The sequence below is a fragment of the Canis lupus genome, chromosome 16, assembly GCF_048164855.1.
Source record: "Canis lupus baileyi chromosome 16, mCanLup2.hap1, whole genome shotgun sequence".
NCBI lineage: Eukaryota > Metazoa > Chordata > Mammalia > Carnivora > Canidae > Canis > Canis lupus.
In genome coordinates, this window is record NC_132853.1 from 29,758,767 (window position 1) to 29,786,706 (window position 27,940).

At 39.7% G+C, this 27,940-nt stretch overlaps 1 protein-coding gene and 1 long non-coding RNA gene across 13 annotated transcripts in view; one reads left to right on the forward strand and one right to left on the reverse strand.

Moving 5' to 3' along the window:
* Positions 1-14,592, forward strand: part of LOC140606471 (uncharacterized) — a 22,225-nt gene extending 7,633 nt beyond the window's left edge. For 7 of the 10 annotated variants that reach the window (XR_012008785.1, XR_012008792.1, XR_012008786.1 and 4 more), the window contains 3 exons: positions 1,056-1,268; positions 13,626-13,789; positions 14,360-14,592. This is a non-coding gene — a long non-coding RNA (uncharacterized lncRNA). The remainder of the gene's footprint in view (positions 1-1,055; positions 1,269-13,625; positions 13,790-14,359) is intronic. The other 3 variants (XR_012008793.1, XR_012008790.1, XR_012008789.1) reach the window with 3 other exon arrangements.
* The window catches only part of ANKFN1 (ankyrin repeat and fibronectin type III domain containing 1), a 379,429-nt gene that overhangs the window by 13,921 nt on the left and 337,568 nt on the right, over positions 1-27,940 (reverse strand). For 2 of the 3 annotated variants that reach the window (XM_072779921.1, XM_072779919.1), the window contains exons 16-20: positions 25,561-25,711; positions 23,865-24,033; positions 14,377-14,543; positions 8,093-8,306; positions 4,301-4,474 (exon numbers count right to left, since the gene is read on the reverse strand). In XM_072779921.1, coding sequence (XP_072636022.1) covers positions 4,317-4,474; positions 8,093-8,306; positions 14,377-14,543; positions 23,865-24,033; positions 25,561-25,711 — 859 coding nt within the window. In that variant the 3' untranslated portion in view covers positions 4,301-4,316. Of the gene's footprint in view, positions 1-4,300; positions 4,475-8,092; positions 8,307-14,376; positions 14,544-23,864; positions 24,034-25,560; positions 25,712-27,940 lie in introns of those variants that run through there. The other variant, XM_072779922.1, reaches the window with a different exon arrangement.

The window sequence follows — 27,940 nt, forward strand, 5'->3', positions numbered from 1 at the left end:
AATTACAGAAATGTGGGCAGCCCGGGTGGCTCAGGGGTTTAGCGCTGCCTGCAGCCCAGGGTGTGATCCTGGAGACCTTGGATCAAGTCCCATGTCGGGCTCCCTGCATGAAGCCTGCTTCTCCCTCTGCCTGTGTCTCTGCCTCTCTCTCTCTCTCTTTCTCTCTCTCTCTCTCTCTCTGTGTGTGTCTCATGAATGAATGAATAAATAATTAAAAAATAAATAAAACTATTAAAAAATAAAAATAAAATTACAGAAATGTATTTTCTCATAGCTCTGGAAGCCAGAAGTCTGAAATAAAGGTGTCAGTAGGGCTGCACACCTTCTGGAAGCTCTGTGGAGGAGTACTTTCTTGCCACTTCCAGCTTCTGGTGGCTGTCAGCATTGTCTGTGGTGGCATCACTCAAGTATCTGCTTTTGTCTTCACATGGACTCTCTTCTGTATCTGATAAGGACATTTGTCATTGGATTTAGGGCTCACCCTGATAATCCAGAATGATCTCATCTCAAGATCCTTAATTATATCTGCAAAGACCCTTTTTCCAAATAAGGTCACATCACGGTCATGGGGGGTAGGACATGGACATACCGTTTTAGGGTTAGCATTCAATCCCTTAGAAGTCTGACAGTAAAAATGACTAACTACAAGCAACTGCTGAGGAGTTTGTGATACTTTCTTCCTCTTTCCATCCCACAGTCAGATCAAGCACTTTGCAAGAGCAGTTTGTACTTTGACCTCTCAGCATACAAATAGTGAGCATTTATTATTTGCAGGAGACTAAGGAGTATATGAAAGTGTGCTTTCAAAGGTCTGACCTCCTAATTTCAAAGGGGAATCATATTTTAAGACTCTCAGGAAGTACCTTAGCACAGGTACTAAGTTTCCCCAGGTAAACTTAGTTGCTTAGTTCTCTTGCTTCTTACGGCATTTTATTTATATCTCTGTTACTGAATTCATCAAGGTTTATTATAAACTGTTCATTTTCATGTTTATCTCCATTATTGGACTATGAACTCTAAAGGGCATGCACTATGTCTTGTTTATCTTTGCTCAGTAAATGTTGAAGAAGTAAGTCAGTGAAGGAATGAACCAAGCAATGGAGTCAAGCAATGGGACATGGAGAATCTTCTGTATTTTCCAGATCATCTAATCTGAACATGGATATATGAGTGACCATGAGGACCTCCTAACAAGACTGTGACTTAATCATCATTGTGTTGTTAGCCTCTTGTGCTGTTTCTCTGTTGCATACAAAGCTCTCAGTAAAGTATGTTGAATTGATTGAAACTAAAACAAATACTGAAATCTGGGAGCATAAAGAATTATGAGATTTGATTGCTTCTTAAAAACAATAGGGAAGGCAGCCTCGAAGGAGCTAATTTACTTAATCTGCCTTAGAAATTCCTAAAAACAATCACCTAAATCATTTTGCTTTATATCTGGTGATATAAGAGTCAGCCTAATTGTAGCAGAAAGGAAAACAAACCTGGGCTGAAGTCCTGTCTTGCTTCTTACTGTATATATGATCTTGAGCAAATCACTTAGCCCCTCTGAACCATTCTTCCTCTATGGCCTATAGGTAATTATATTGCCTATCTCCATAGGTGCTGTGATATTTAAATTACGTTGTTAGAAATACTTAAGTGCTATTCTGCCCTTAAATATTTAGAGAATAATTAGAAAACATATTGAGAGGTGACTCATTAAAATACAAACCAGTAATCAGATGGACTTCAAGATTTTGCTGTGAGAATACTATTGATAAAAAAGGAGAACAATAATCTCTTCTGTGGTGGCTCGTGCTGGTGATGTTCTAGTTCAGTCTGTATTTCCCAACCTAGATTAGCAATGAATTAGTAAACGATATAATTTCTTTACCATAGCTCCTAGGAGCAAGGGAGATAGGAGACAAATTAAAAGAAGAGCTAGTTATAACTGTCATAACCCAAGGAGAGGAAAATACGCTGGGTATGGCGTGGTAAATATTAATGTTGTAGGTTCAGGGACCCACAATTGGGAAACACTGTTCTAGTGGGAATTTAAATACTTGACTTCCATGGTGGTTGTATTATTTATTATAAGATTAGTGGAACCTATTGCTTAGAGTGGGATACCCCTCCCAGAACAAGCTGGGAAAATCTCCAGGATGCCAGCCAGGGCACTGAGGAGAGTTTCCAGGGACTTAGGCCACTGCCACTCCCTCCCTTCCTGGAAAAGAATGCAAAGTGCAGCTTCCATCCCCAGATCCAGGCCATATGCTCCATTAAGCATTGTAGGCACCTTGCCCAGTTGTTATTTTAATAAACCTGGTTGTGCTCCTCAATTTCCCTTAGAGGGCCCACTGGGCAGGCATTGGTAGAACCTTGCATTTCCCCTCTGACTGACCCAGGAGTTGTTTGATGAAAGTTCTGCCCATAGTATTAGTGCTGGCTTAGGAAGCTTGGCTTTCTTGCCATTGTAATGGGTGTTGCAACTCCTGGCCTCTGTGGATCAGGCCAACAACAGCAGAATAGAGTTGATGTGGATTTTGAGGTTGTTATGTGGAGATGACATTTCAGGAAAGAATAATTAATTTAAAGCTATTGCTTTTCTCTTAAAGGCAGGGGGCATGGCAGGACAGAAAGAAATAAAAAGCAGTATTTGCCCTAAAAAAAAAAAATCTACCTTCACCTTTTTAATGTATCACTGCCCAAATTTGTATTTTTTTGTGTGTTTCACTGAATCTGTTTCCAGTGTGTTTGAGTAGAATTTAAATAATTTATAAATGAAGAATTTAAATAAATCTCTCATCAGGCCTTCGGTAGAACCTCATCGGTTTGTTCACCTTCTGATTTCCCAAGAGAAATAACATCTTCAGATTCCTGTTGATTTTTGAACTGTTTAGTTTACACTATAGTGTTTTTAATATCATCTGGGAAAAGGTTACCAGGAAGATTTACATTTGGAAGATCAGAATAATCTTCAGATGCATCTGAAGGAAACAACATCCCCCTCCCCTCTGTTGCCTCACCCATGCGTCACTAGGAGAAATAGCAGTATCGGAAAAAAAAATTGCTGCTGCCTGTGACCACTATACCCACAGAAAAGGAGTGGGAGAGAAAATACCCATGTGATGGACCAAATCGTTCCACCCCCTGCCTTGAGTTGCCTTTTCTAGGAGCCAACTTTCCCCCCTTGGGTCCTTGGGAGATGCTTAATTTTAATTGACTCAGAGGAGTTCTACTTTGTGTTTGAAAACCATACGGAAATGGGAAGTTAAGTTAAAGAGTTCCACTCCCCCTCCTCTGCCCCCCAACACACGCGCACATACACACAGACAAATCCAAGGTACTCAACAGCCTTAAAACAGAATCTTGGGCTGGCAGGTTTGTGATAGACTCTGGACTTAAAGCAGGCTTCTCAGAAGTTAGGTGAACCCTACCCACACAGAATGGATTTGTATGGCAAACTGCTCTGTGAGCAACTCACTGGGGATGTTCCTCTAAATTGGATTTTTTTTCCTCTGCATAAATGGTTTCCAAATAAAAGTAGCCACACTGTACAGAGGACAGAGTATGCAGGAGCAGATTTCATTGCTCTGAAATGCTTTTGCTTTTGTGAGGGGATTGGACCACTCAATGTTTCTCTCAGGTCTCAGCAATTTCCCTGTCACTGGGTTCCATTTTTCATTTGCTTCCCTTCACGTCTTTGTGTTTCACAGCTCATGGAATCTTGGCTTCAGAGAAATAAATGGACCCAAGAGAGAGTTATATTTTAAGGAACAGAATGATGATCGCTCACATTTTAGATTAATAATAAAATCCAAATGTAATTGGCCAGATCCTCCCAGTAGAGAGTGTGTATAACCCGTCATCCGGCCAATATGAGAGTTTGGCATTTCTGTGGCACAGGAGAGGCCACCCTCATACAGCCAAGGGGGACTTCCTTAGGACCCTGTAGCCAAGAGAACATTAAACACTGGGAAAGTTCTGTGAGCAGAGAGGGTAGGCAAGGGCTATGAAGGTGGAAGTAGAATCGAAGAGTTGTTGTAGACTTATGTAAATTGTGGAACAACAGAGGGAATGTCTATCCTGCTTTTAAAAAATGTTCTTTCAACCCTTGACCTCTCTAGCTACTGCCCTCCCTTCACTCTTTCATAGCCAAGATTTTGAAGAGTATATCCTTACTAGTTCTATTCCTTTACCTCCCATTTACTCCTTGATCTACTTCTGTTCAGTTTCTATCTCCTTTGCCTTCATAAACTATCATTTAGATTATGGATCACTTCCTTGTTGAAAATAAACAAAACAACCCAATAGCAACTTTTCAGTTTTATTTAACCTCTCACCATCATTTGACATGCTTTAATTTCTGTGACACTACTCTTGTTTTTTATCTTCTTCCTCTGGTTGTTCCTTCTTGGTCTAAGCAGTCTTGCTGTCCATCCCATGGGGATCTTTCCAGATTCTTCTCTCCTTACTTTAACTGCTCTCTCTAGGGAATGTCAAGCATTTTTTATTTAAGATTATTTATTTATTTATTTATTTATTTATTTATTTATTTATTTATTTATTTCACGAGAGACAGAGAGAGAGGCAGAGACACAGGCAGAGGGAGAAGCAGGCTCCGCGCAGGGAGCCTGACGTGGGACTCCATCCCGGGACTCCAGGATCACGCCCTGGGCTGAAGGCGGTGCTAAACTGCTGAGCCACCTGGGCTGCCCAATGTCAAGCATTTTTGTAGCTGTATCATTTCATATGTCAATAATTTTTTTTTAAAGATTTTATTTATTTATTCATGAGAGACACAGAGAGAGGCAGAGACACAGACAGCAGGAGAAGCAGGCTCCCTGTGGGGAGCCTGATGTGGGACACGATCCCTAGACTCAGGATCATACCCTGAGCCGAAGGCAGACGCCCAACCGCTGAGCCACCCAGGCATCCCCATGTGTCAGTAATTCTTAAATCTGTATTATTAGTCCAGTTCTGTTTCCTGAGCTCCAGACCCCATAATCCTTTTTTTCTCCTGGATGTTTTTGTGAGGAATGTCCTAAAACTAATTCAAATTCAACATGCCCAGCCATCCAAGCTTGTCTGTTCTCTGGTCTAACCTTTTTTTGGTAAATGGCATCATGACATCCAGAGACATTCAAGCCAGAAAACTTGGTATCCCTCTATGACTAACTTCATAATGGATCTCCCTGCTTCCAGTATTGTCCTACTATGGTCTCTTCATACAACAGCCAGATTTGATTTTCAGATCATATCAATCCTTGCATAAAAGTTTCTAATGGCTTTCCATCACAAATAGAATAAAGTTCAAACTACTTACCTTAGCCTTGCCTGATCTGGCCCCTGCCTTTCTCTCTACCCTCTCTCACCTCTAGCCCCTTATTCACTCTGCTCCAATGACTTTGGCTTTCTTTTCATCCCTCACCCACTTAAGGGCCTATTGTTTTATTGCTTGGAATATTCTAACTCCAGATCTTTGCATTACAGGCTCCTTTTTCTGTGGTTGGTTCAAATGTAACCTTCACAGATAAGTCTCTTGTGATCATTCTAGTGAATTCAGCACTCTCCCTGTTCATCTTGATTCCTGTTTTGTATTATACATTAGAATATTTACTATCTGAAATTATCTTGTTTGTTTTCAATGTTACTTTTTCTAGAATGTAAGCTCTGTGGAAGTGGAAACTTTGTTTTGTTTATCGCTACCCTGTTCCCTCAGGGAGTGCCTGGAACACAGTGGATAACCAATAAATATATAAATATATATATATTTTTTTAATGAAAAGAAAAAGGCTGAACAGTGTCCTTGGATCCTGAGTTCAGCCAGGCTGCTTAGAGTTCCCTGAACTACAGTACAACTGCACAATCTGCTTCCTTTGCTATAATGCTTTCCTTTCTTTTTTGGCTCAACTCCTGCTTATCCTTTTGTACTTTGTCACCCCCTCCAGGAAGCTCTCTTTGATCTTAGAGTTTACGGTTAACACATCCAGAAGACTCCATTAGCACCCTATGCATATCCTCACCATAGCACATCTGCAATTACCATGAAATTTTGTTAATATATCTGTCTCCCCCACTAGACTAGCTTATGGCTGGGATGGTATTTTATTTGTATGCCCAGCTCAGTGGCAGTCTACAAAAATACACTTGAGAAGTTCTACTCAAAGAATTCTTTAAAAAATTATTTGGCAAATCATAGAATACTTTGGTAACATTAGTTTTCTCTCAAGTTTTCTATTTGCCATGCTTTGATTTTTAGATATTTGAGGTTTTTGAAATATAAGAGAATGATAAGCTTACTTATAGAAAAGGTTTATATCCCCACTAAAGTTTTCTTTTAAAAAAAATACCTAATTTATTTACTTGAGAGAGATAGAGTGCATAAGCGTGCAAGTGCATAAACGGCGGGGGAGGGGGTGAGGGTGGTGAGGAGCAGAGGGAGAGGGAGAAGCAGGCTCCCTGCGGAGCAGGGGGTCAATCGCAGGGCCCTATCCCAAGACCCTGAGATCATGACCTGAGCTGAAGGCAGACGCTTAACTAACTGAGCCACCCAGGCACCTCCCCTGCTAAAATTTTTTATAAGAGTAATAACATTAAATATGTATGGTACCTATAGTTTATTGTCTATTATAGGCCCTGCATCTCTGACATATACTGTCTTAACCACAAGTAACTTTTCAAAGTTTAGGGTCACCTGGATGGCTCAGTGGTTGAGCATCTGCCTTTGGCTCAGATCGTGATCCTCAGGTCCTGGGAACGAGTCACACGTCAGGCTCTCCTTAGGGAGCCTGCTTCTCCCTCTGCCTGTGTCTGTGCTTATGTCTCCGCTCTCCATGTCTCTCATGAATAAATAAATAAAAATCTTCAACAAAAGTTTTCAAGGTTTAGATATTATTAATTCCATTTTCTGTACATGGAAACTGAGATTCAAATGTAGTAAGCTGTTCAAGAAAGCTGTGATTTGAATCCAGGTCTCTGATTTCTTAGCCCAAGCTCTTTCTGTTACACCATGCTGCCCCCTATGGGACAAGCCCATATTTCAGAGCTGTTTATTAAAAATATTAATTATTATTATTGTAAACCTTTCAGAATTGGAGCTCTTATTAGCTATAGAGTCAAGAAAGATGTTTTGGGGAATCCCTGGGTGGCGCAGCGGTTTGGCGCCTGCCTTTGGCCCAGGGCACGATCCTGGAGACCCGGGATCGAATCCCACGTTGGGCTCCCGGTGCATGGAGCCTGCTTCTCCCTCTGCCTGTGTCTCTGCCTCTCTCTCTCTCTCTCTCTGTGTGACTATCATAAATAAAAAAAAAAATTAAGAAAGATGTTTTGAATGCTATTAATTTAATTGACTAGTAAATGGGCACTAGTCTCAACATGTCCTTAGAGTGTTACATTGTTTTTGAGTGTCATGCTTTCTCTCAACTTATAAGCCAAAAGGTAGTTTGTAGAACTCTGTGTTAACGGAGCCATATTTTTGTTCTTAGCATTTCTGTATAAACTCAAACTCAATTCCCCAGAGTAGAGAAGGGCATCTCCTACAGCTTGTCTGTAAGTTGTCTCCTTGTTGTATCCATGATGAGTCCAACCTACTTATTTAGTCTCAGGGTCAAGATTCTAGTTTATCCAAGGTTTCTTGCTCTCCCATTTTTCACCCCAGGACAATGGTGCTTTGTCAGGTGAGAAATTTGCCCTGAACTCTTACCCAGGCTAGGACCTATTTCCTGCCTCTTTCCTGTCAGTCTATATTCTGGGTCTATTCTCCTTCCTTACTTGGTCTTGGTCAGAGTCCCTTAGCTGACTTGGCCCTCACTTGGCACTACATCAGTCCCCATTCTGCATTTCTGAAGCCCCATCCCTGCTCTGTGTCCTTTTGTATCTTGGAAACTCAGACTAGACTTGAACTAAAGCTTCTCCAGTCTTAGAGTTGATTTCACGTTATTGCTCTAGTTACCTGTCCCTCTGCTGTTCTGATTTTATTCCCTCTATGCTTTTAGACTTTTAGCATTGTGCAGCATTTCCTCCTCAGTGTAAAAGAGCCTCATCAGTGGAGACCGGACCAAGAATCTAGTGACTGAAATATAGATCTTTAGATCTTATTGCTTACCACTCACTGCCTTTCTTCTGTGCGTCTCTGGGGATGGGGATGGGGATGGAAGACAGTCTATATGTGATGATGTAGAGTTGATCTTCTTCAGGTTCTGCTCATCTGAAGGGTCTATCAGCTTGGTGATGAGTAAGCCACAAACTGGTTGTTTGTATCTTGCATACTGTAGAGCATCCATGATCCATCTCATTTCACGCCAAACTTCATCTATTTGCTTTGGAATGAAATGATAGAAGACTTTTAAGTTTATTAAACAAGTGTTAAAAATGGGTAAGTTTGGGCAGCCCCAGTGGCGCAGTGGTTTAGCGCCGCCTGCAGCCCAGGGCATGATCCTGGAGTCCCGGGATCGAGTCCCACGTCAGACTCTCTGCATGGAGCCTGCTTCTCCCTCTGCCTGTGTCTCTGCCTCTCTCTCTCTGCATCTCTATGAATAAATAAATAAAATCTTTAAAAAAATGGGTAAGTTTCCTTGTGAGTCCAAGATGATGTATTTTCCACAGTACTGGTTTTGAGTAAAATATTTTCATCATAGGCTTGCTAAGGCAGAAAATACTTCTTATAATCTCTTGTGTCTTGCATATTTTTATCCAGGAGGCTATATCATTTAGTGAGAATAGTAGAAGATCTGAATTCCAGCTGGGACCCCTCCACTTTTAGCTCCGTAATAACCTTTGGCAAGTCATTTGGCCTCTTTGCGCCTCAGTTTGTGAATGTGGACAAAACCCTCCCCTTTTATACCTTACAGGACTGCTATGATGATTGGGTGAAATGATGAATTTGACAGTGCTTTGTAAAACTGCAGGGTACATTTCTCACATATGTGAAGTGTTATTAATTCTCAGCATAAGATGAAATATTCCTCAGGATATTGTGAGGAAGAGATATGATAAAGTGTACATTTCAGAATACTTGCAGGAAGAAATGTAACTGTAGTTCTTCTACATGAACTAGAGAAGCAAAGCATTACTGGAATATTTTGCTGAGCAGAGATTCTTGGACCTATTTTAATAGAAAAGAGAACTTTATATATTACATTTATTACTTTCTTAACATATAAAATAAGTGCTTCTAAAGTACAAAATAGCTTAATAGCTTATTCCTATGTAATTAAAATATCATATCCTTACACGTTTAGGGTATCCCGTTCTATATTTTTATCAGTTTGGTTTCTGGGCTACCAAAGTGATTTTAATAGTTTTTTCATTATAAAGAAATAGTCATTTCTCTGAAGTGTATTATTATAAAAGTCACTCATATTTTTGTGTCTGTCTCTGTGGATGACAGATACTCTCCCAGATCTTAATAGATACTGGCTAGTACTATTTCGACTCTCTAAGGAGGGGCTGTTAGTTATACTATATATATATTTTTTCTTGGGACAGTGGAGCTTGTGATAGGCTTTGCATTTTTTTTTTCACTAAGCGCCTTTGGCAAGTCATTAACTTCTTGGAACTCAACGGTAAAAAAGAAGTGGTTGGACAAGATGATGCCTAAGTTCCCTTTCAGCTCTGACACTTCATGGTTTATTTCTGAAGAACATTTGGAAAGTTGGTGGCACTCAGCTTCTAGGTAGAAGGTGTTCATTGTATGAATACTGCAAGGTTAAGATTTGATTATAGAAGTTTTAAAGATAAAGGACTGCCCAGTGTTCTATTTTGTTTTCAAAATACCTTTTTAAGGCCTTACCTGGACTTAAATAATAGTCTTTAATGAATATTCACAAACCAGGTACTCCCAACACACATAGAATAGAGTCTGAAACTGACAGTCTGCCATGTTTAGAGTGACAGGCAAGCTAGAGTGAACTACTGTGGTCAAGAGCCATTTTCCATTGCTTTCGAGTTCTGGGTTTGGCAGAGTATTCAGGGCTGGTAATGAAAGCATCTCAGTGAGCTTTAGCCTTTGTTGGCAGTGAGTTGGGCAAGACGATCTCAGTGAAAAGGTTGTGAGGATGCAGTGAGCATTGTAGAGGGAGAGATCTAAAGTTCAAGGGGTAAAGCCAAAGTGTGAATCTAAGAGGAGACTCAGGCAAATTTTCTTGATGGGATTGTTGCTCTCTCAGCTGGCTTTTACTGGTCCTACCTCATGTAGTACTCTTGTCTCGAACTTACTTTAAAGGTAGTGTGGACAAAGTTATTTAAAATGACTGTGGACAGTTTTTAGGGTGACTAATTCTCTAGATCTCTACCGTCCAAGAGTTATTATGAGTATTATTGTGAGTAGATGAGTGCACTGTATAAGAGAGGCAGAGGAAGATTGGCAGACAGAAGAGAAGGAGGCGATGTGACCACAGAGGCAGAGACTGAAGTGATGTGGCCACAAGTCAAGGAATGCCAATAGCCACCAAAAACTGGCAGAACAAGAGAGCAGATTCTCCCCTGGAGCCTCCAGAGGGAGTATGGCCTGACCCAACACCTTGATTTCAGATTTTCAGTCTCCAGAACTGTGAAAGAATACATTTCTGTTGTTTTAAGTCACCCAGTTTGTGGTAATTTGTTTCAGCAGTCATAAGAAACTGATACAGTTATTAATAATAATATACATATTCTCTTTGGATAAGATTATTTCAGCTTTACTGCTAAGGATGGATAGTGAGATTTAGTGTATATATTTTTAAATTATTTGTATAAACAATGTTTACTTATTTTTTCTCAGTGATGAAGTGAAGTATTAGCTGAATAAAAATTTAAAACATTTGTACAGTGAGGCCTGTGGACTGAGTTTAACAGACTTAGCTAAGTAGCCCTTAAAGAAGTACAATTTTCACCCATTTTACCTTATACTGTTGATCTAAAAATAACTGACAACATAATCCCCCTGATTTTAAGGTCAAAATTCAGCTTCTAAAGACTTGCTGACACGTTTTTAAAAAGAAAGACCATGAACTCCCTAGGTCTTTTGGTTAAAAGTTCTGCATCCATTTCTCACCCTGCCCTTTAAAATTTTTGGTTTTCATCCCATAAATTACACCCTTTCTCTGTACTCAGGCAAGATAATATTTTTATTAAAATGTAAAGGTGATTGGTTTTCTCACAGCACAGTTACAAGGTGCTTGAGGGGATGATAGATTGGCTATATTTAATGAGCTGTGTTTCTATTACAGCTTAGGAGCATTTGAAGCATTACAGTATATAAATTATAGCCTAATTGCCCTTTAGGCTTTAGCAGCTCAAAATATGCCAAGCTCCAAGTCTCTACACTTTGACATTTCTGCTGTGTGTGCTGTCTATAAAACTTGTATACCTTATCTATGATTTTCTGCACCTCCCTGGTCCAGGCCCTCCCCTTTTCTGGCTGCACTCCTTGGCTTCTTTTCCTCACTGTATTTACATAGACTCTCTTACTCTTTACAATGTTTGGTTTGTGTAGTGACTTCAACACTGTCTTAGATCTGGAATCATACAAATGCTCTCATGGCTGGCAGTTGCCTCTGCAGGTTATGGAGTGTGGTGGGCTGAGCTGTGAATGCCAATGGGTGAGTGGCTGCAGCTGGTTTTCATTCTGAGTGAGAGAGATTGAGAAGCCCAACATAGATAAGAGGAGAGATGATACTGCATTATCTCTAGTCAGTGAAGTTATCATGTCGATGGAGCAAAGCAGTTCACTGAAGGCTGTGGGTACAAGGAAACCATCAGGGTTTACCCTGGCCAAGAAGTGATTTTTTGAACCCTTTGGGAATTGGCTTTTATCCAAGTCTACATGTACCTGGCTGGAAGGAGAGTATGTAGAGGGGGCTCTCAAGTTACCTGCTTTGGGAGACCAGAGCAGGCTGGAACTTTGAGGAATTGCTAGCCTGACTTGCCTTTATCCATCCCACTTAATGGTGTGAAGAAAGGGAAAAGAGAAAAAGGCAGTAGAACCCTAGGCTAGGGGGCAAGGAGTAAGAATGGGAGTAAGGGAGTAAGAACGGAGCTAGGAATTCTGAGGAGTCTGAGACTGAAAGACTGAAAAAAGTTAGCTTCCTTGTTGGGTGAACATACTGGATTCAGGGGAAGGCATAAGTGGAGTAAAGCAAAAACAGAACCTAAGGCACGGGTAGAGAAGTGCTTCTCTAAAAGTATTTATGGATGTTAAAGATGTTGTGAAATATTAGAGGCAACCAGGTCCTTCAAAGTCATCTAGTCCAACCCTTTCATTTTATATATGAGAAAATTGGAGCCCTGGACATCAAATGAATTGTCCATTACTCCAAGGTCTATTGGTAGAACTCAGGACTAAAAATGTATGCTAATTGATTTGTGGTCATTGTTCTTTTTCTAATGCTCCACTGCCCATTATATTGGGTTCAAAAGATAAGCCAATCTTTCAAATTCTCATGCCTCATTCTTCCCTTCCTTACCCCTTCCTCACATTGATGTTCCACTTTTACTGGAAATGAAATAAATGCCGTAAATGTCTGAATTTTTAGATACCACATTCTCAGGTCAAGAGAGCAAGTAATTTCTTAAAAGTCTTATTTTTTTAGTCTGAGGGGTCATCTAAGATATCTCATTTACAGAATGGGAGAAGTAGTATAAGATTTGTCTGCTTACCACTTTGCAAGTATATTATAATATCTTCTTCCTGAGTAAAGAGTAAATTCCAAATATTGCATACCCATGTTTCAGAGCATTTTTCCTTCTTGTTAATGAATGAATAAATGAATATTAAATTTATTGCATACTTACTATGCACAGGCAGTGTGCTTGGTGCTTTACATGCATTATCATGTTGAATTCTCAGTAACACTATGAGCTAGTAGTATTACTACCTTCCTTATTTTACGGATCAGAAGGTTGGGATTTAGAGAAATTTATTTGCTCGAAGCTCACAGCATTCCTTGCCTAGGTAATTTTAATAGCTTCATATTTAATTTCCTGCTTTTGGTCTTCTTAAATCTGAGAATGATATACAAATTTTCTAGTGAACACAGCCAGTGAGAATGAGTGCTTACTATAAACAGCCAGAATGGCTATACCACTGCAAAGGACTATTCCCCAGCTTGAATTTATGCTAAATAGCTATGAGGGCCTATAACTTACTTTCTTCAAGACTTTGGCAAGGTAGGTCCCTGTTGCCTACACACTGAAGTACAAAGTTCTTACCATAGCCTTTAATAAAGCCCATGTGACCTGATCTCATTGCTCTTTCATTCTTGCCTACTTTCTCACTACATTCACGTAATTTATGCTCCAACCAAGTTTGACTACTCATCATTCCCCAAGTACTGTTTTTCTGCTCTTTCTGCCTTAACTGTTTATACTTTTTCTTTGAATGCCTCTCAATTTATTTTTCCTTACTAATATAGTCTAACCTATCCCTCTAGACTGAGCTTAGATATCAGTTACATACTCTATGGCAACTTTTCTTAATACCCACAAATGTAAGTAAACTTTTACTTCTTTGTATTGACACAAATTTTTTTTGGTACTTCTCTTTTGGCACCTAACTCATTTTACAAATAGTATTTATACACATTTTTTGCCTATCCTACTGGATTTTAAACTCTTTATGGTCAGAGACTGTCTGTAATTCAACTTTGTTTTTCTTGCAGTGCCTGACATCTGGATGTTCATCAAATGTTTACCAAATTGAACTGAATATGTATAACATAGTGAAATTTATCATGGGCTATTGCTATTATACTCATTTTGTGAGATGGGTAATATAGCCAGAAAGATCATAAGATTTGTCCAAGGGACTTAGAGGCAATTTCAGGTGAGATCCAAATTGTTTTGATGACTAGTCAGTGCCCTGTCACAAGAACCTGAGGTATCATCTTAAGGCTTTTCTAGATAAGACCCTAGATTGTGAACACATTTTCTAGTCCCTGTGGCCACAGACTAAAGTGTCAGCTCTGCCAGAAAAGAGTCTGAAGCATGAGGAATCTTAGGATTTGAGTTAACATAAACTGGTGGGTCCTCATCTTCTCTTTTTATCCTAGGATATTAAGTTAATTAATACAATTTTCTTTCTATTAGAATTATCAGCGGGCTATCAGGTTGTAATAATATTCTGATTACTACTTTTTCTGGCAGTGATTTTTCTCTTCAATATGGGAAGCTACTGCTGCCTACCATAGTGACTGATGCAGGTCTTAGTAATGCTGTGATTTATATGTAGGTTTATCTTAAGCCTTTGTTTAAAAACTTGTGTTCTCCTGAACTCCACATTTTAACCTAATCAACAGGCTACTTGCATACTGTGGTCTTTAAATAAACCCAGATTGTTGTTCTTTCTCATGCTTGTTTCTTACCCCCTCCCCTCTACCCCTTCTTCCTTCTCCAGATGAAACAGACTATTACCTGAATGAAATCTAAAACTTGCTGGTGTCTTTGTTTGGCAGCTGCAACCTCGCTGTCTGAGATCGCTTCCCTCAGGGACTGTTGGGTATTCAGAGAATCCAGCTCCACAACAGCAGAAAGGCGGCAATACAGACTAATAAATTTCTCTCTGTAGCTGCAAAAATGAACTGGAAAATGGACAAGCAAAATAAAACATGTTAAGATCTGGTATCAAAATAGAGAAATTCATACCTCAGAGAAAACAAGTTGAATGAAAACATGATTTATTAATCCTATCAGTGGAAAATATTAAGCCATAAATAAATTATAAATGTGCTCTTTAGGGGCCAGTTGTCTGGCTTTAGTCAGACAGTATTCCCTTTTAAGGTTTACCAAGTCCTGGTAAGGTATGGGGAAGTGGGCTTGGCTCAAGCTGCAGTTTCTGTTCAGCTCCTAAAGTTGAGACTGTGTGTGTGTGTGTGTGTGTGTGTGTGTGTGTGTATCCTGAGAAAATAAGTGTGCTTATCACTTTAAAGAAGAAAAAAGTCAAGTAGCAATTTGAAACCTAGCTCTGATTTTCATGTCTTATTTCTAGTGTGTATCTTAAGTGTTTCTTTTCAAGGCCAAAGGCCCAGAAGATACAAGACATACTTTTCTCTGGATGTCTTTTCCTCTGGATGGAAAACTTCCCTCAGGACCTGGTAGGATGGGTTTTGATCCTTGTCCTGCCTCTACTCCTCAGCTGCTCAGCTGCTCTAGAGGGATGGTGGATCTGATACCTTGACAGATAATTTTTTGTCTTCATCAGACTTAGCCCTTCTGCCCTCAAAAGATGATGGGCTGGAGGCCAGAGGGAACAGTCTAACCTCCATCTCCATCATGAAAGGGGGAGAGAGGGGTGTGGGACTAAGCCTCCATGCAGGTACTCTGAGGTGATCAGATTTCCTGTAATTGTCTATCTGGCTCTGATCATATAACATCAGATTCCAGTGAGATGAGGAAAGCATCCTGAATCAGACTAGTGTAGTACCAGTCTCTTGAATTTGCAGACTCACTTTCCAGGAACTTCATTTACTCTGGGTGTCTCGGACTGTACCAGTGTGTCCCATGCTTTGGAAACAGGGCTGTTATAACTCCACAAATCTGTGGAAGCATTTTTATTCTGGCTTCTTTAGTGAAAAATTCTAGGGAGAATATCTAATTACTGCCCTTGGGCCTCTTTGATATTGATTCCTGAGACCCAGACCTGGCCATTTAGGAAGCTAAAACCACACTGCCTTAAAATGGGGCATCTTGTTATCTACATCTCAGTAAGGAAGCCCCACTTCTCTGCATATTGAGAAGTTTCTGGGCACCTTGCAGTTCCAATCTTACCACTGCCTAGTTCCTTGCTTGATTTCCTCCTAAGGTGAATCTTTGGTGTGTGTGTGGGTAACCTGCTCTGTTTGTGTTTCCTCACATGGAAGTGGAAGAGAAGAGTGAGGTGAGGGCTTCTGTGGCTCATCCTTGTTCCAGTTGTACACCATTTCAAGGAGGTGTTTCTCAATTCTAGGATTGATTTTTCTCTCTGGTGTCAGATCCTTTCTTCCCACTTCTACTCTAGCACTTCTTTGCCTGACACGCAGAAGAAGTGATTTCATATAGCCTCTCAGTAAACAACAAACTATTAAGTGCCTCCCAAACCATCTACTTTGCATGCTGTTTTCCTGCTTAAAGACCTCTACAAAACTTCTTGACTTCAGGACAAAGTCAAACCTCTTATCACCATAAAGAAAGTGTCTTGTGATTTAGAATTTGAATATATCTTCAATCATATCATCCATCATGCAACCACCCTTCACCCTCCACTCAAATTAATCCTAAACTTTGGTCAGGCTGATCTTATTATAAGTCATGTTACACTTTCATGCCTTTACACCTGCCTTTTTCTTGTCCTCAAACACCCTTCTCTACCAATATCTTCAGGTCCACCAATGTCTTCAGGTTAGCTTCTTTTGATACTTGAAGATTCAGCTTAACTGCTGCTTTCTCAGTGAAATCTTCACTGACACCTCTTCCTCTGCAGGCAGAATTAGTTTCTCTCTCTTTTGTGCTCCCAGAGCACTTGTTTCTAAATGTATAAGGACACTTAACTCTGCTTTATTATAATTACGAGTTTGTTTGACTACCTTAGTATTAGGCTGTGATTTCTCTAAGGGCAAGAACCATGTCTCCTATTTTTATTTCCTAAAAACCTGGATCATTATAGCTTCTAAGTTAATGTTTATTGACCAAACAAACAAACAAAAATGCATGCCCGGGTCTGAAGAAGGCAGATCCTTCTTCAAAGTCTCCTCTTTCCCTTCGTTCTCTCTTTTCTCTCTGTGCTCTTGATTTTCCTGTTTTGAAAGGTGTATTTCAGGTCTGTGATATTTACTGGCAGCTCTACAGGAAAGAGTCACCATTACTTTGTAGCTTACTCTTGACCCTTGTAACTCCCTGAATGTGTCTTTATGCCTTTCAAGGAGGGATTATATCCTGTTAGCACTTGACAGATGTCCTCTCTTGGCTGGAGAGTGAGGAGAGTGAAGTGTCTTACAGTCTGCCTTTACAAACCAAGTTGAGGGAAAAGAAAGAAAGAAAGAATGAAAGAGAGAAAAGAAAAAAATTAGCCTTTTTATTTCTTTCTAAAATATGAAGAGAGATTAGGAAGAGGCACTAAAGAGTTTCTTAAAAAGAAACTCTATCATTCCCATCTGAATTCTAAAACGCCTGGGTGTCCACAACTTTCTCTTGTTGTGTCTCCTTGTGGTAGGAGCCTTGGATCAGTGGGTGGTCTCACAGTGCCCACACCCCCCGTGCCACTCACCACAGTGAGCTAGAAGGACCTTTCAACTACAGCGCTTCACTTTCCCATGCTAGTGGTTTTTATCCAGAGCCTTTAATGTTACTTTAACAAATGTTACTTTAACATAGTCTTTTGTGGTTTAGCAATGATACATTTGGTAGCCATCACAGAGGAGGGGAGGATAGACTGGAAGCTTCTAATTTTTTTCTAATGTGAATCACATGCATTTAACAGACAAAATGGTATAAGGGTACAACAATGCATTATCTGAACCACATGATTTGTTAGTAATTTACATACTAAGGCTAATTTTCTGCAGTGTTTTTTCCTCCCTCTTTTTTCAATATAAGATAGTGACAGACCGAAATGCATTTGGCCAACACTAGAAATTGGATTAGGAGTAGAGTAGAGTAGAAAGTATTTGGGTTTAGGTCAGACAGAATTGGGTTTGAATCATAGTTCTGCCAGTTACTACCTGTGTGGCACTGGGCATATAACCTCTGGGACCTCAATTTTCCCACATCTAAGATGAATAGTAATGCCTATTTAGGATTAAATCATATATATACAGTGCCCAGCACAGCATGTAGCCTCTATCAGAAACAAAATACCATTTTTTTTTCACACCCTTACTCCAATCCCTCAGAAAGAATGAGGCATTTAGAGTTAGGAAATTGGAACAGGGTTGAGATTAGAGTATTCAGACTAAGATCTTTAACTCAATAAATCCTAATCAGTCTGGGTCATGGAGCCTAGTTTGAAAGCTAAAAATATCAATAAGGTCACCCCCTGTGGCCAGTTTGGTAGCAGGATTCTTTGCTAGTGTGTCAGAAAGAACCTGGGCAAAAGATGCCCCTCTAAAGATTCCTGGTAGTGAATGAGTTGACAGTTGGAATTCAGGAGTGGTATCCTAAATCATGAAAAATGGGCCTGAGGAATGAGAGTTGAGACTGTGCCATTTCTTGTAAGCCTGTGGCCTGGATTCCATTAGGCTCAATGCCTGGATATCCCACAGGCACCTCAAAACTCATCATTTGTCAAACTGAACTCATCATCTCTCCCCTCCCCCAAACCTGTTCCTCCCCTCATCCTTCCTCTTTTGGTAGATGGCAACATTATCCATCTCAGCACCCTATTCAGACTGTCTGGCTCCTCCTCCTTGCTCTTCAACCACATTAAATCCATTACAAAGTCATATTGATTTTAACTCCTCAGTTGCTCTTGCCTGTGCTTTCTCTTCTACACCCCTATGGTGGCAGTCTTGGATCCAATTCTTATCATCTTCTCTTTTCTGTCGCTTTTCTCAGATACCTTAAGCATCTGTAACAATGAGCTACTATGAGCATGCTTAATTGGGCTGCAGTTCCTCAGGTCTCCAAGCCTTTGTGCATGCTGTTCCTTCGCTTAAAGTGATTTTCCTTTTTAGCTCTGTCTTTTCTTTCCTTTTCTGAAAGTTTCTAATCAAGATCTAGCCCCAATATTAGCTCTTTAAGGAAGGGTTGGGTGTCTTTCCTTTGAAATTCAACAGCCTACCTATTACAGCAAGGCTTTCATTATATTGAGACTTTTGGTATAGATTTCTATATCCTCTGATGGATTCTAGGCTTCTGGTGGGCAGATTTTGTCTTCTTAACATCTGTATGTCCAGCCCTAGCACAGTACTTGGCATACAGTGGCAATTCAGCAAATGTTTGTTGAATGAAATATGCAGCCAAACGCTTAAGTATAAAATATATACCAGGCTTCAAATTGTTTTTAAAAAATCCCCCAGTTTTAAAATCTTTGCTTCTCCAATCACTATGAAACATAGAGCCAAGGAAATCCGTAGAATCAACTTTTCTTATCATAGGCCTACTGTCAACTGTTACTGCCCTTAGGATCAGGACAGGGCAGCCCCTTAGTGCAGGCTAGGCAAATCCTCAAGAGGCCGTATCACTGGACAGAGTTTCTAAAGGCTCATGATACTGCTTTTCTTTTTGTTTCTGGGAACAGTTTAAATAGTGACCCTTGTCGGTCCCCAGGCACATGCTTGAAGTATTACTGCAGTGGAATACTGTCCTGCTCCTATCCAAAGGATGGGGTAGGGGGAGTATTAGCCCTCAGGCTATGAAGGGGGAGTGGGTTTGAAATTGCACCACTTTGCCTCAACTCAACCCTGCTCATGGAGATCTCACATCTATATTGTAGTCCTCTCCCCTGTAAGTAATCCTGTGAGGGAATAGCCTGTGGGTTTGCCCCAGCCTACTCTTTACTCCAGGAGATAGAGGGCTAAGCTCCTTTATCATTTTGTCCTTGCTAGATCTATTTAGTACTAGAATAGGCACAGATGCAGTTTTCCATCGCTAGTTAGCAAGTTATTTATGATCACTCAGGCCACTGGCAGGAACATGGTCAGTTTGCCAAGTCTCAAATCCTTTCATTAGGATGGGGATGACTTGTACAAGTCAAATCGAAATATACTGTAAACTTTTTATAATTTACATGTTCCCATAATTTGGACCTTTTCAAGTTTCATGAAAATTCCTGTGTTCTCACGATTTTCTAAGTTGTGATTGAATTTCCAGTAATGTTTTCTTTCTCAGAAATGCTTAGGGTATCTGTTGGCCTTTTACTATGGACCTGTCTATGGAAGACAGAAGTCCCTAGTTACAAAAACTAGTAAAAATTGCTTAGCATCTTTCTTGAGGGGCTTAGACCCACTATAGTAAGCTCTTTGAAGTTCCTATGGAAATTGTTATTAAATGCTTAGTGAGCTGAAGCCTAATGGAAGAAGTATAATCATCAGTATGAAAGTCTGCTTCTTGGAAAAAGCTCTGATTGCTTATGGATCAGGTAGAGTCTGTTATGATTCTTACTAAGGCCCAGCAGTATTTTAAAAATTGTTGCTGGTGGTGCTGAACTATAATAAACATTGTACTAGAGTGTACTAATTTCCTCCTACTGGTAACATTTCCTCCTGATCTCTAGAAAAGACTAATAGAATTGTGTATGTCATTGGAACCAAGCCCAATCAGGTGATCTTTTCTGAAACCTTAACATGGTTCTGATTAATCAGTTGGATCACCTGTAATATGGTAATGAAGGAGAATCAGAATATGAATGTATATTTTATTCTAAGAAAAAAACATCTCAAGGTCAGAAACTATTAAGACCTGGGCTTTGCTATGGGTTGACTTTCATAGATGAAGGATAGTATCTGACAGTCTTATATTGCTTTTAATATTAAGAAGAGGTAAGATGGGTCAAAGAGACAGGCACTGTTGGATTCTATTACTATGATAACTACTATATCCCTAGTTTTTTAAGTTCCTAAAATGTCTTTTTCTCTGTGTTCTAGGCAGTACTACTTCAAATGTGGTCCATGGATTGACAGCACAGTATCATCTGAGAGCTAAGCAAATTCTCCAGTCCCTATCCCAGACCTGCTAACTCAGCATCTCTGGGGTGGGGCTCCAGAGTCTCTTTTTAGCATGCTCTCCAAGTGATTCTTAATGCACATTAAAGTTTGGGAAGCAGTGTTCTAGGGCATCGTCTCATCTCCTAAAATGTTTTTTCTTATTTTTTTAGTAAGTGCCACATCAAAAATGCTTCCAGTTATGGTCAAGTGAATTCTGAAAATGCTGGGTTATATAAAGTTAAACTTCTTAGTTTTTATTTTTCTGTGTGTGTGTGTGGGGGGGGGGGTACCAGATTTTGCAGATCTTCTTAATATGTTACTCTGCTGCTCAAAATTTTCTTTTGGACTCCCAACATGCTTAAAGTAAAATCCAGAGTCCTTATATTGGCCTGTGAGGCCCTACATGATCTGGCCATTGACTCTGATCTCATTTCCTATCTTTGTTGCTCTTGCTTACTACACCTCACCTACACTGGTCTTTTAACCAAGCACACTCTTGCTTTAAAGCTTTTGCACTTGTCATTCTCACTGCATGGAAATCTCAAGTCTCTGCTGACATGTTTATTCTTTAGAGAGACCTTCCCAGGTCATCCTATATAAAATTGCAGCTCCTGTTACTTCACTTCAGTTCCTTACCCTAATTTATTTTTCATCACAGTCTTCACTACTGTCTGACACTCAACAGTATTTTTTGTTGATTATTTTACTGTCTCCCCACCTAAGAATATAAGCTTCGTGAGGAGTTCGTGCATTACAGATTCTTTAGTACCTAGACTAGTGACCGACATATAATAGGTTACTTAATAAATATTTATTGAATTAATGAACAAATGAGTGGAGGGAGGAATTGTAGATACAGAGTAACAACAGTAAGACAAAGTATGGCTACCCAGGAAAAGTTCATGAGCCTCCCAGAAAGCAGGATAGAGAGGACACTTGTAGAGCTTGGTTTTCCAGGGCCTTTGGAGTCCTACACTATCATGATTGATCCCAAATCATTTATTGTTACCATGAAGACCACTGAGACATGGAGAAATGAACTTCATGTATTTTTGTCTATAATCATGGAACAGTAATGACCATTTCACACAGAATGGACTCCTGGGTAGCTCTCTCTAATGAAGTATTTTCCTTAATTCTTTTCCCTGTCAGTTATCTACCCTTGGGAAATCATTCACATTCATGGCTTCAGCTCTTATTAAGGGATATTGACTAAATTTCTGTGTTTAGTACCCAACTTTCTTTCCTGTATTTCTACTGCCAAATGGACATGTCAGCTTGGATGTTGAATTTTCACCTTTAGCTTCAATATAGAACTAAAAGTATCATTTTCTTCCCTAAGCCATATTCCTTTGTGATTTCCTTACTTTTGGAAATGGCAGCAATACCCTCACAGTCTTTGAGGCTGAAAACCATAGGAGTACTGTAGACGTGTCTAGACTTTACCTTTTCTCATTCAAATAGTTGCTCAATCTTGCATATTACTCCCAATGTTCCTTACATCTGTTTGGGGGGTTTTGTTTCTGCCCTAATACTGGTCTATTATAATAACCCCTGAACCATGCTCTCAATCCATCTTAAATAGATCCCTCAGCCTGACTTTTAAGATACTGCCCACTATGGCCATGACTTGTCCATACCCTTTTTTGTCCACTATTTCCTCTATCATTTCTCAGATCTAGCCAAACTGTACCACTTGTTCTTTTCCTGATTCTTTCTGAGATCTCCTGTTCCATGTCTTTGCTCATTCTGCTCCCCCTGACAAGAAAGCTTTTCTTATCATTCATGTTTATTAACATCTTGTCCATTCTTTAATATCCACATCAAATACCCTTTCCTTCAAGGTGGCTTTCTGGAGTCTTCTTTGAGAAAAATGTGTTTCCTTTTCTTTTTTCAATATCACTTAATACTTTGATTTTGGCAAAAAACTACCTCATTTAATAATTTGTATCCTTATTTTACTCCTGCTGCTATACTGAAAGCCCCTTACAAGCAGAGCCTTTGTCTTACTTATCTCTGAATCTCCACAGTAGATATCTGATATATATTTATTGACTTTAAATGAAATACCATGACCCAAACTATATTTTGTAATAGCCATGCAGTCATATCATGGACTAATAATGTTTTTTGGATGAGGAACTCATTGGATGGGGTCATATTCACATCCAGGCCTTGGGAGTGGTATGGCCAAAGTTATTAATCATTTGACACAGAAAAGGTGTACAAAGGTTAAGTGATTGCCGGTGTGACACAATAGGGGACCCAGGACTCTCAAGACCTAGTCTGCAGGTCTGATTCAGGCTTCTCTTAATAACTCTTCCTCTTTTGGAAAATGATAATTGCTATTCTTTGCTTTTTGGCATCTGACCTGCTCGGAGCAAGGGAAACTGAAAGGCTTAATCCATTTATCCTCATGGGATAAATTCAGATTCAGATGCCCAGGTCTCAAAATGGCATTTGCCTTGTCTGCTTCTAAATCTGGTGGCTGGGGAGCAATCCAAAGAGACTCTGCCTTCATTCCATCCAGCACTCACCCTCCCACAAATCCTACAATTCATTTGAACTCTTGCTAATTGCCTCTTATTGGCCTGTTATAAGACGAAGCATGGGGAAGAGACAAAGCTTCCCTATTCACATTCTCAGTGGGCAGCAGGGGTCTCTGCAGAAATAGAGAAACTGGGGCCCAGGCTATTCATTTTTGAAAGCCAGGACAAGATCTTCCACCATTCAGAATTCCACATTATAATCACAATATTGCGTCCTGGGAGACCCTGTCAATTTTCTCAAATGGTCTGCTAGAAATTTAGAGCCTATTTAATATTAGAGTATTTTATAAATCACTACTCATTGACTTTTTTCCTCCCATAGTGATACATACTTTACATTTTAATTTCACTATTTTTTTTTTCCCATTTGGAGGTGAGGGAGAGAAAAAAGAAAGAGAAGGAAGGGGCAGTGCTTTTCATGAAAACATCAGTTCTTGTATTTATGTTTTAAGAAAGCAAAGAGAAGGCAAGAACTGCAGCCTGATAACTGAACACTCTGTTTAGAATTCCCTCCTCTCCATTGGACCTTAGCTAGGTTTCAATAATTATTGCTCAGGCACATAGTCTTGGAGCTTTGCTTTCTCTCGGACTTGTACACAGTTCTAGGAAGGGTTGTTGCCAAAGCCATCATGTGATTTATTGACCCTCCACTGGGACAAGGGGGAACAGATATAACTTTGTGATTTTATTATAAGGAGGCTGGGTTAATATTTCTAGGTGAAACAAGCTACTATACCAAGTTCAAACATCTGAAGAGGGAGGTTAAGAAACCCTGAGTGTGGGGTGTAAGGATTATTCTGTCCTGGGGCTGTACAGACGTCGTCTGAGGCAGGGAGCAGGAGAAGAAAGGACACATTGTGACCCATTTCCAACACCTCCTGTGTGTAGAGGCGGAAGTTCCTTGCCTGCAGAGGGACACGCGCGGAGGAAAAATAGGAGAGTTACAACATGGCACTTACATAAACAACACCAAACTGGCATAAAACATCTAACAAAATTACACGACTTCAAGCTTGGAATTTTTATACAACATAAATATTAGGGTTCAGTCCATTTAATAATGCTATATAAAATCAAGATTTAAGGCAGTAATGTTCCACATAAACTCTGAAAACAACATTTATGCTTCTTATAAAAGCAGAAAATGATTGCATTCTGTGGCTTTTTCAAAATGATGAATATAATTACATGAAGCAACAAAAATGGATTGAATTAAAAATCTACTAGTTTCAATTTAAGTTGGTTAAGGGGGAAAAATGTAGTTTCTGGCCAAGGACTGAAAAAATTTTACAAGTATCCAAAAAAAAAGTTGTATGCACTCTTAGGCAGTTAGGCAGCCCTCTCCCAACATGTGTATGTAGCCCAAGAGTCACCAATGAAATATGAGCTGCTTCAAACCTGCTAAGCTCAAGAAACCCTTTAATAGTATCTACTGTCACAAGTAGAGCTGGTATGTTTTTTTCTCCTCCTGAGTACACGGCCACCCTTGGAATAATCCAGTTGCTCCCCTAGTGCCTTTATGCCATTTTATGTAATTTATTCTTCATCAGTGTTGGTTGTTTTGTACTAATCTTGCAGTACTGACTTATAATTGGAGCAGTATCCCAGGGGAAGAACACTCTTGGAGTCTCTTAATATATGTCCCTGTGTCCATGGGTCAGGGGCCAGTTCTGGGTTGTTGCTCTCTTATTTAAGAGAGCCAGTCACTCCTGTGATCTGTGATGGTCTTCCTCTTTTATAGGCTAAACTTTGTTGATTTTGTGCATGTGCATGCATATGTGTGCTGGGTTGGAGGAGATGGTGAACCTAGGCCAAAAAGAAAAAAAAAGAATTCAACCTAATGCTACATCATGTTAACTTACTAGACAGAGCCTAATAAACTTTTACTGTTCTCTTCTGTGCCAATAGTTTTTCTTGAAGTTGCTTATTAGCAGAGGTTAGATTTGCACATTTTGATTTAGATAAGACAATAATTTTGACAGTAAATTCTGTTTGTGAAAAGATGGCATGGCATAATCTTGCCATTGATATAGATTATACTACCAGTAGTCTGCTGTTCTTAGATAAGTCATTTGTACATCTAATTATACACTTAAGTTATTTATTCTCCTTGATTTGTGCTATCCTGCAGCTGAGACTTAGTGTCTTTTAAAGGTGGGCTAGCCAGTAATATTTCCTTGCTTGATCATACCACAATAAAGCCAGGTCCAGGAGCCTTGGAGGAGGTCAACATGGAGGAGATACAGAAAAGGGGCAAAAGGGCAGTCTGTGTTCACTTGTAGGTGTCAAATTCAAAGTGTGTAGCATTTGCAAAGTGGTATTTAAATCAATGAAAATAAACTCATATCTATTTTTTTTTACCTCTTAAGTTTTATGCACAATGCAGTTTCCATTAGCCATAAAAAGAAGATAAAAATGGTAAAGACTAGTACCTGGTGTAGAGGTATATTGATCTGCTTAAGGAGAGCTTTCACTGCCATCTGGAGCTCGTAGAAGAACAATTGCATGGGGCAGTCAGGAGTATGATCCACACTTTCCATAGATTCAGAGCCAGAAAGCTTTTGGACCCATTCCCATTCCTCTCTGTATGTTGAGTCAAGTTAAAATTAGAAATATAACAAAAGTTCAGAACACAGCTCAGAACATTTTTAGTGTATATGTCCAGAACCTGGATAACCAGTTTTTTAGTGGTTAAAAAAAACAAATACAATTCATGAAATTTGAACTTTTTGCCACCCAAATGGAGTTTAAAATGGGCTTTTGCTAATTTAAGCTTAGTTCACCTATCAAACCACATATACCTCAGAACAGCAGGTCTAATTTGTATCAATCAGTTTCTGAGATTGGAGCTTTGAAATACTTGGTAGAAATTTCCTAACTGTCTTCATTTTTCTTCCCTGAAGATCCTCTGTAAGTTCTAGGACCCTACATTTTACCACAGGGGCATCTGCTGGTTAATTCAGCAGTTGGGTAACCACAGGACTCTGGTCCAACTCAGGCAACAAACCACATGGCACATTTCAACCCTGGCCTGTTGTAATCGTGGGGACTATTTTGGTTTCTTTCCCCTTCCAAGAGCTTGAGGAGAATCACAAACAGGAACACCAGGCAATTCCAATAAAAGGAACCAGGGGACACACATCACTGCTTCCATCCTCCTTTCTAACCAATCATCTGTGTCTTTATTCTGCGTGCTCTGTAATCCTTCCTGATGAACTTTTCCAAATGTCATGCAGAAGGGAGGGGAAAAGAATGATGGTGGGAGAAAACACATCTGGTTTGTCCCCCATAGGCCACTCTTCAAAAGGAGCTTGAAAAGATCAAGGTAAATGCCTCTTGGGAACATTGTTTCCACAGGTATGCTAGCATAAGTCTCTAAATACATTACTTTGGCTCAGTTTCTCCTCTTTCCAACTCTGCAGGGAGCAGCAATATGCTTTCAGGAGCAGGCTAGAGAGGGAAGAAGAAAGCCTTCCTCTCTGGGCACAGAAAGAGAGGAGGTGCTAACATATGTTCCCACTGGTGTAAAAACCCTCTGAGGGCTCTCCCCAGTGGGATATACCAGCCTGGGCTCCAGTCTGTGTGTCAGAAAATGAAATCAATTGTGACATGAGCTTTTCACCAGAAAACAATCTCTTTTAACCAACTACCCTCTTAGAAAAGTTTCTGTGTTCAAGATATCTGTTTGCTTTCAGTTCCCACACTGGAAAATACTATGGAAAATCTATTCTATTGTCCCAATGAGAAACAAAATAAAAATTAAATCCTATTTCAATCTGGGCATGTTGTTGGCTTCACAAATAATTGAAACCTTTGAGAACCTGCTTAGCGATAATTTCTATTCTCCCACCACTGATGTTGAACTAAATGAGGGGGTTCTGATTAGCACAAGCATTCACAAAACCTAAAGGAGTACATTGCTAAAATAGCATCTGTAATTGAATTAGAGAATAAATTACTAGTAGGAATACAGTGAAACATCTACCACTAACTAAGCAGTTTAGTCTATAAGGATGAGGGAGATGGAACTGGCAAGAATGAAGGTTACTGGAGTCTTTTGTAAAAAATGAAACTTGGATCCTTGTCAAGGGGAAATTAGTTGGTATAACCACTGAAAGAGTCTAAACCTTTAAGACACAAATCTAGAAAATGGATGAAAGTAACCATTGCTAAGTCAACCCACAAATGAGCCATGTAACCTAACCTCTTGGGAAGGATTGATAAGATAACCAAAGTTGATTGTAGAAGTGACCACCAGATGGCAGACTTAAGGTCTAGGTGTAGTTGATTAGTGGAAGATGAGAATATGGCAGCTAGTGAGTTCTTGGAAGAGACCATCATCATTTCCTTTGTTGTCATCAAATAGTATTTAATAAACATTGTGAGACACTATAATTAATAAGCTCTTGCACTTTATGGACCAAATTTTAAACTACCAAGTCAGAATCTCTTTTGGTTAGGTAAATCCGTAGGTTTAACTAGAGTTTGGGGATCTAATTTGTACTCTAAAGCCTGGTGAAGCCTGGAGAGTTCTTTTTCTTAGCATTCTGACTTTTTTTTCTCAGGTTGAGCACAATTCAGTTCACTGTCGTAGACTTTCAGAGGCCTGCTAGAGGGCTAGTTGTAAACCTGAGCCAGATTACCAAGATTGGGCAACTTTCCCTAAGCTAACAGGATAATTCACCATAATGCCAAACCATAGAGCAGTTTCCAGAAGCACAGGCCTGGTTACTTCTTTTCTTCTTTAGAGAACCATAAAGAGTACAGGAAACATACAAAGTCCTCAGGCCGGAGGGTTAGGGATGGGGAGAA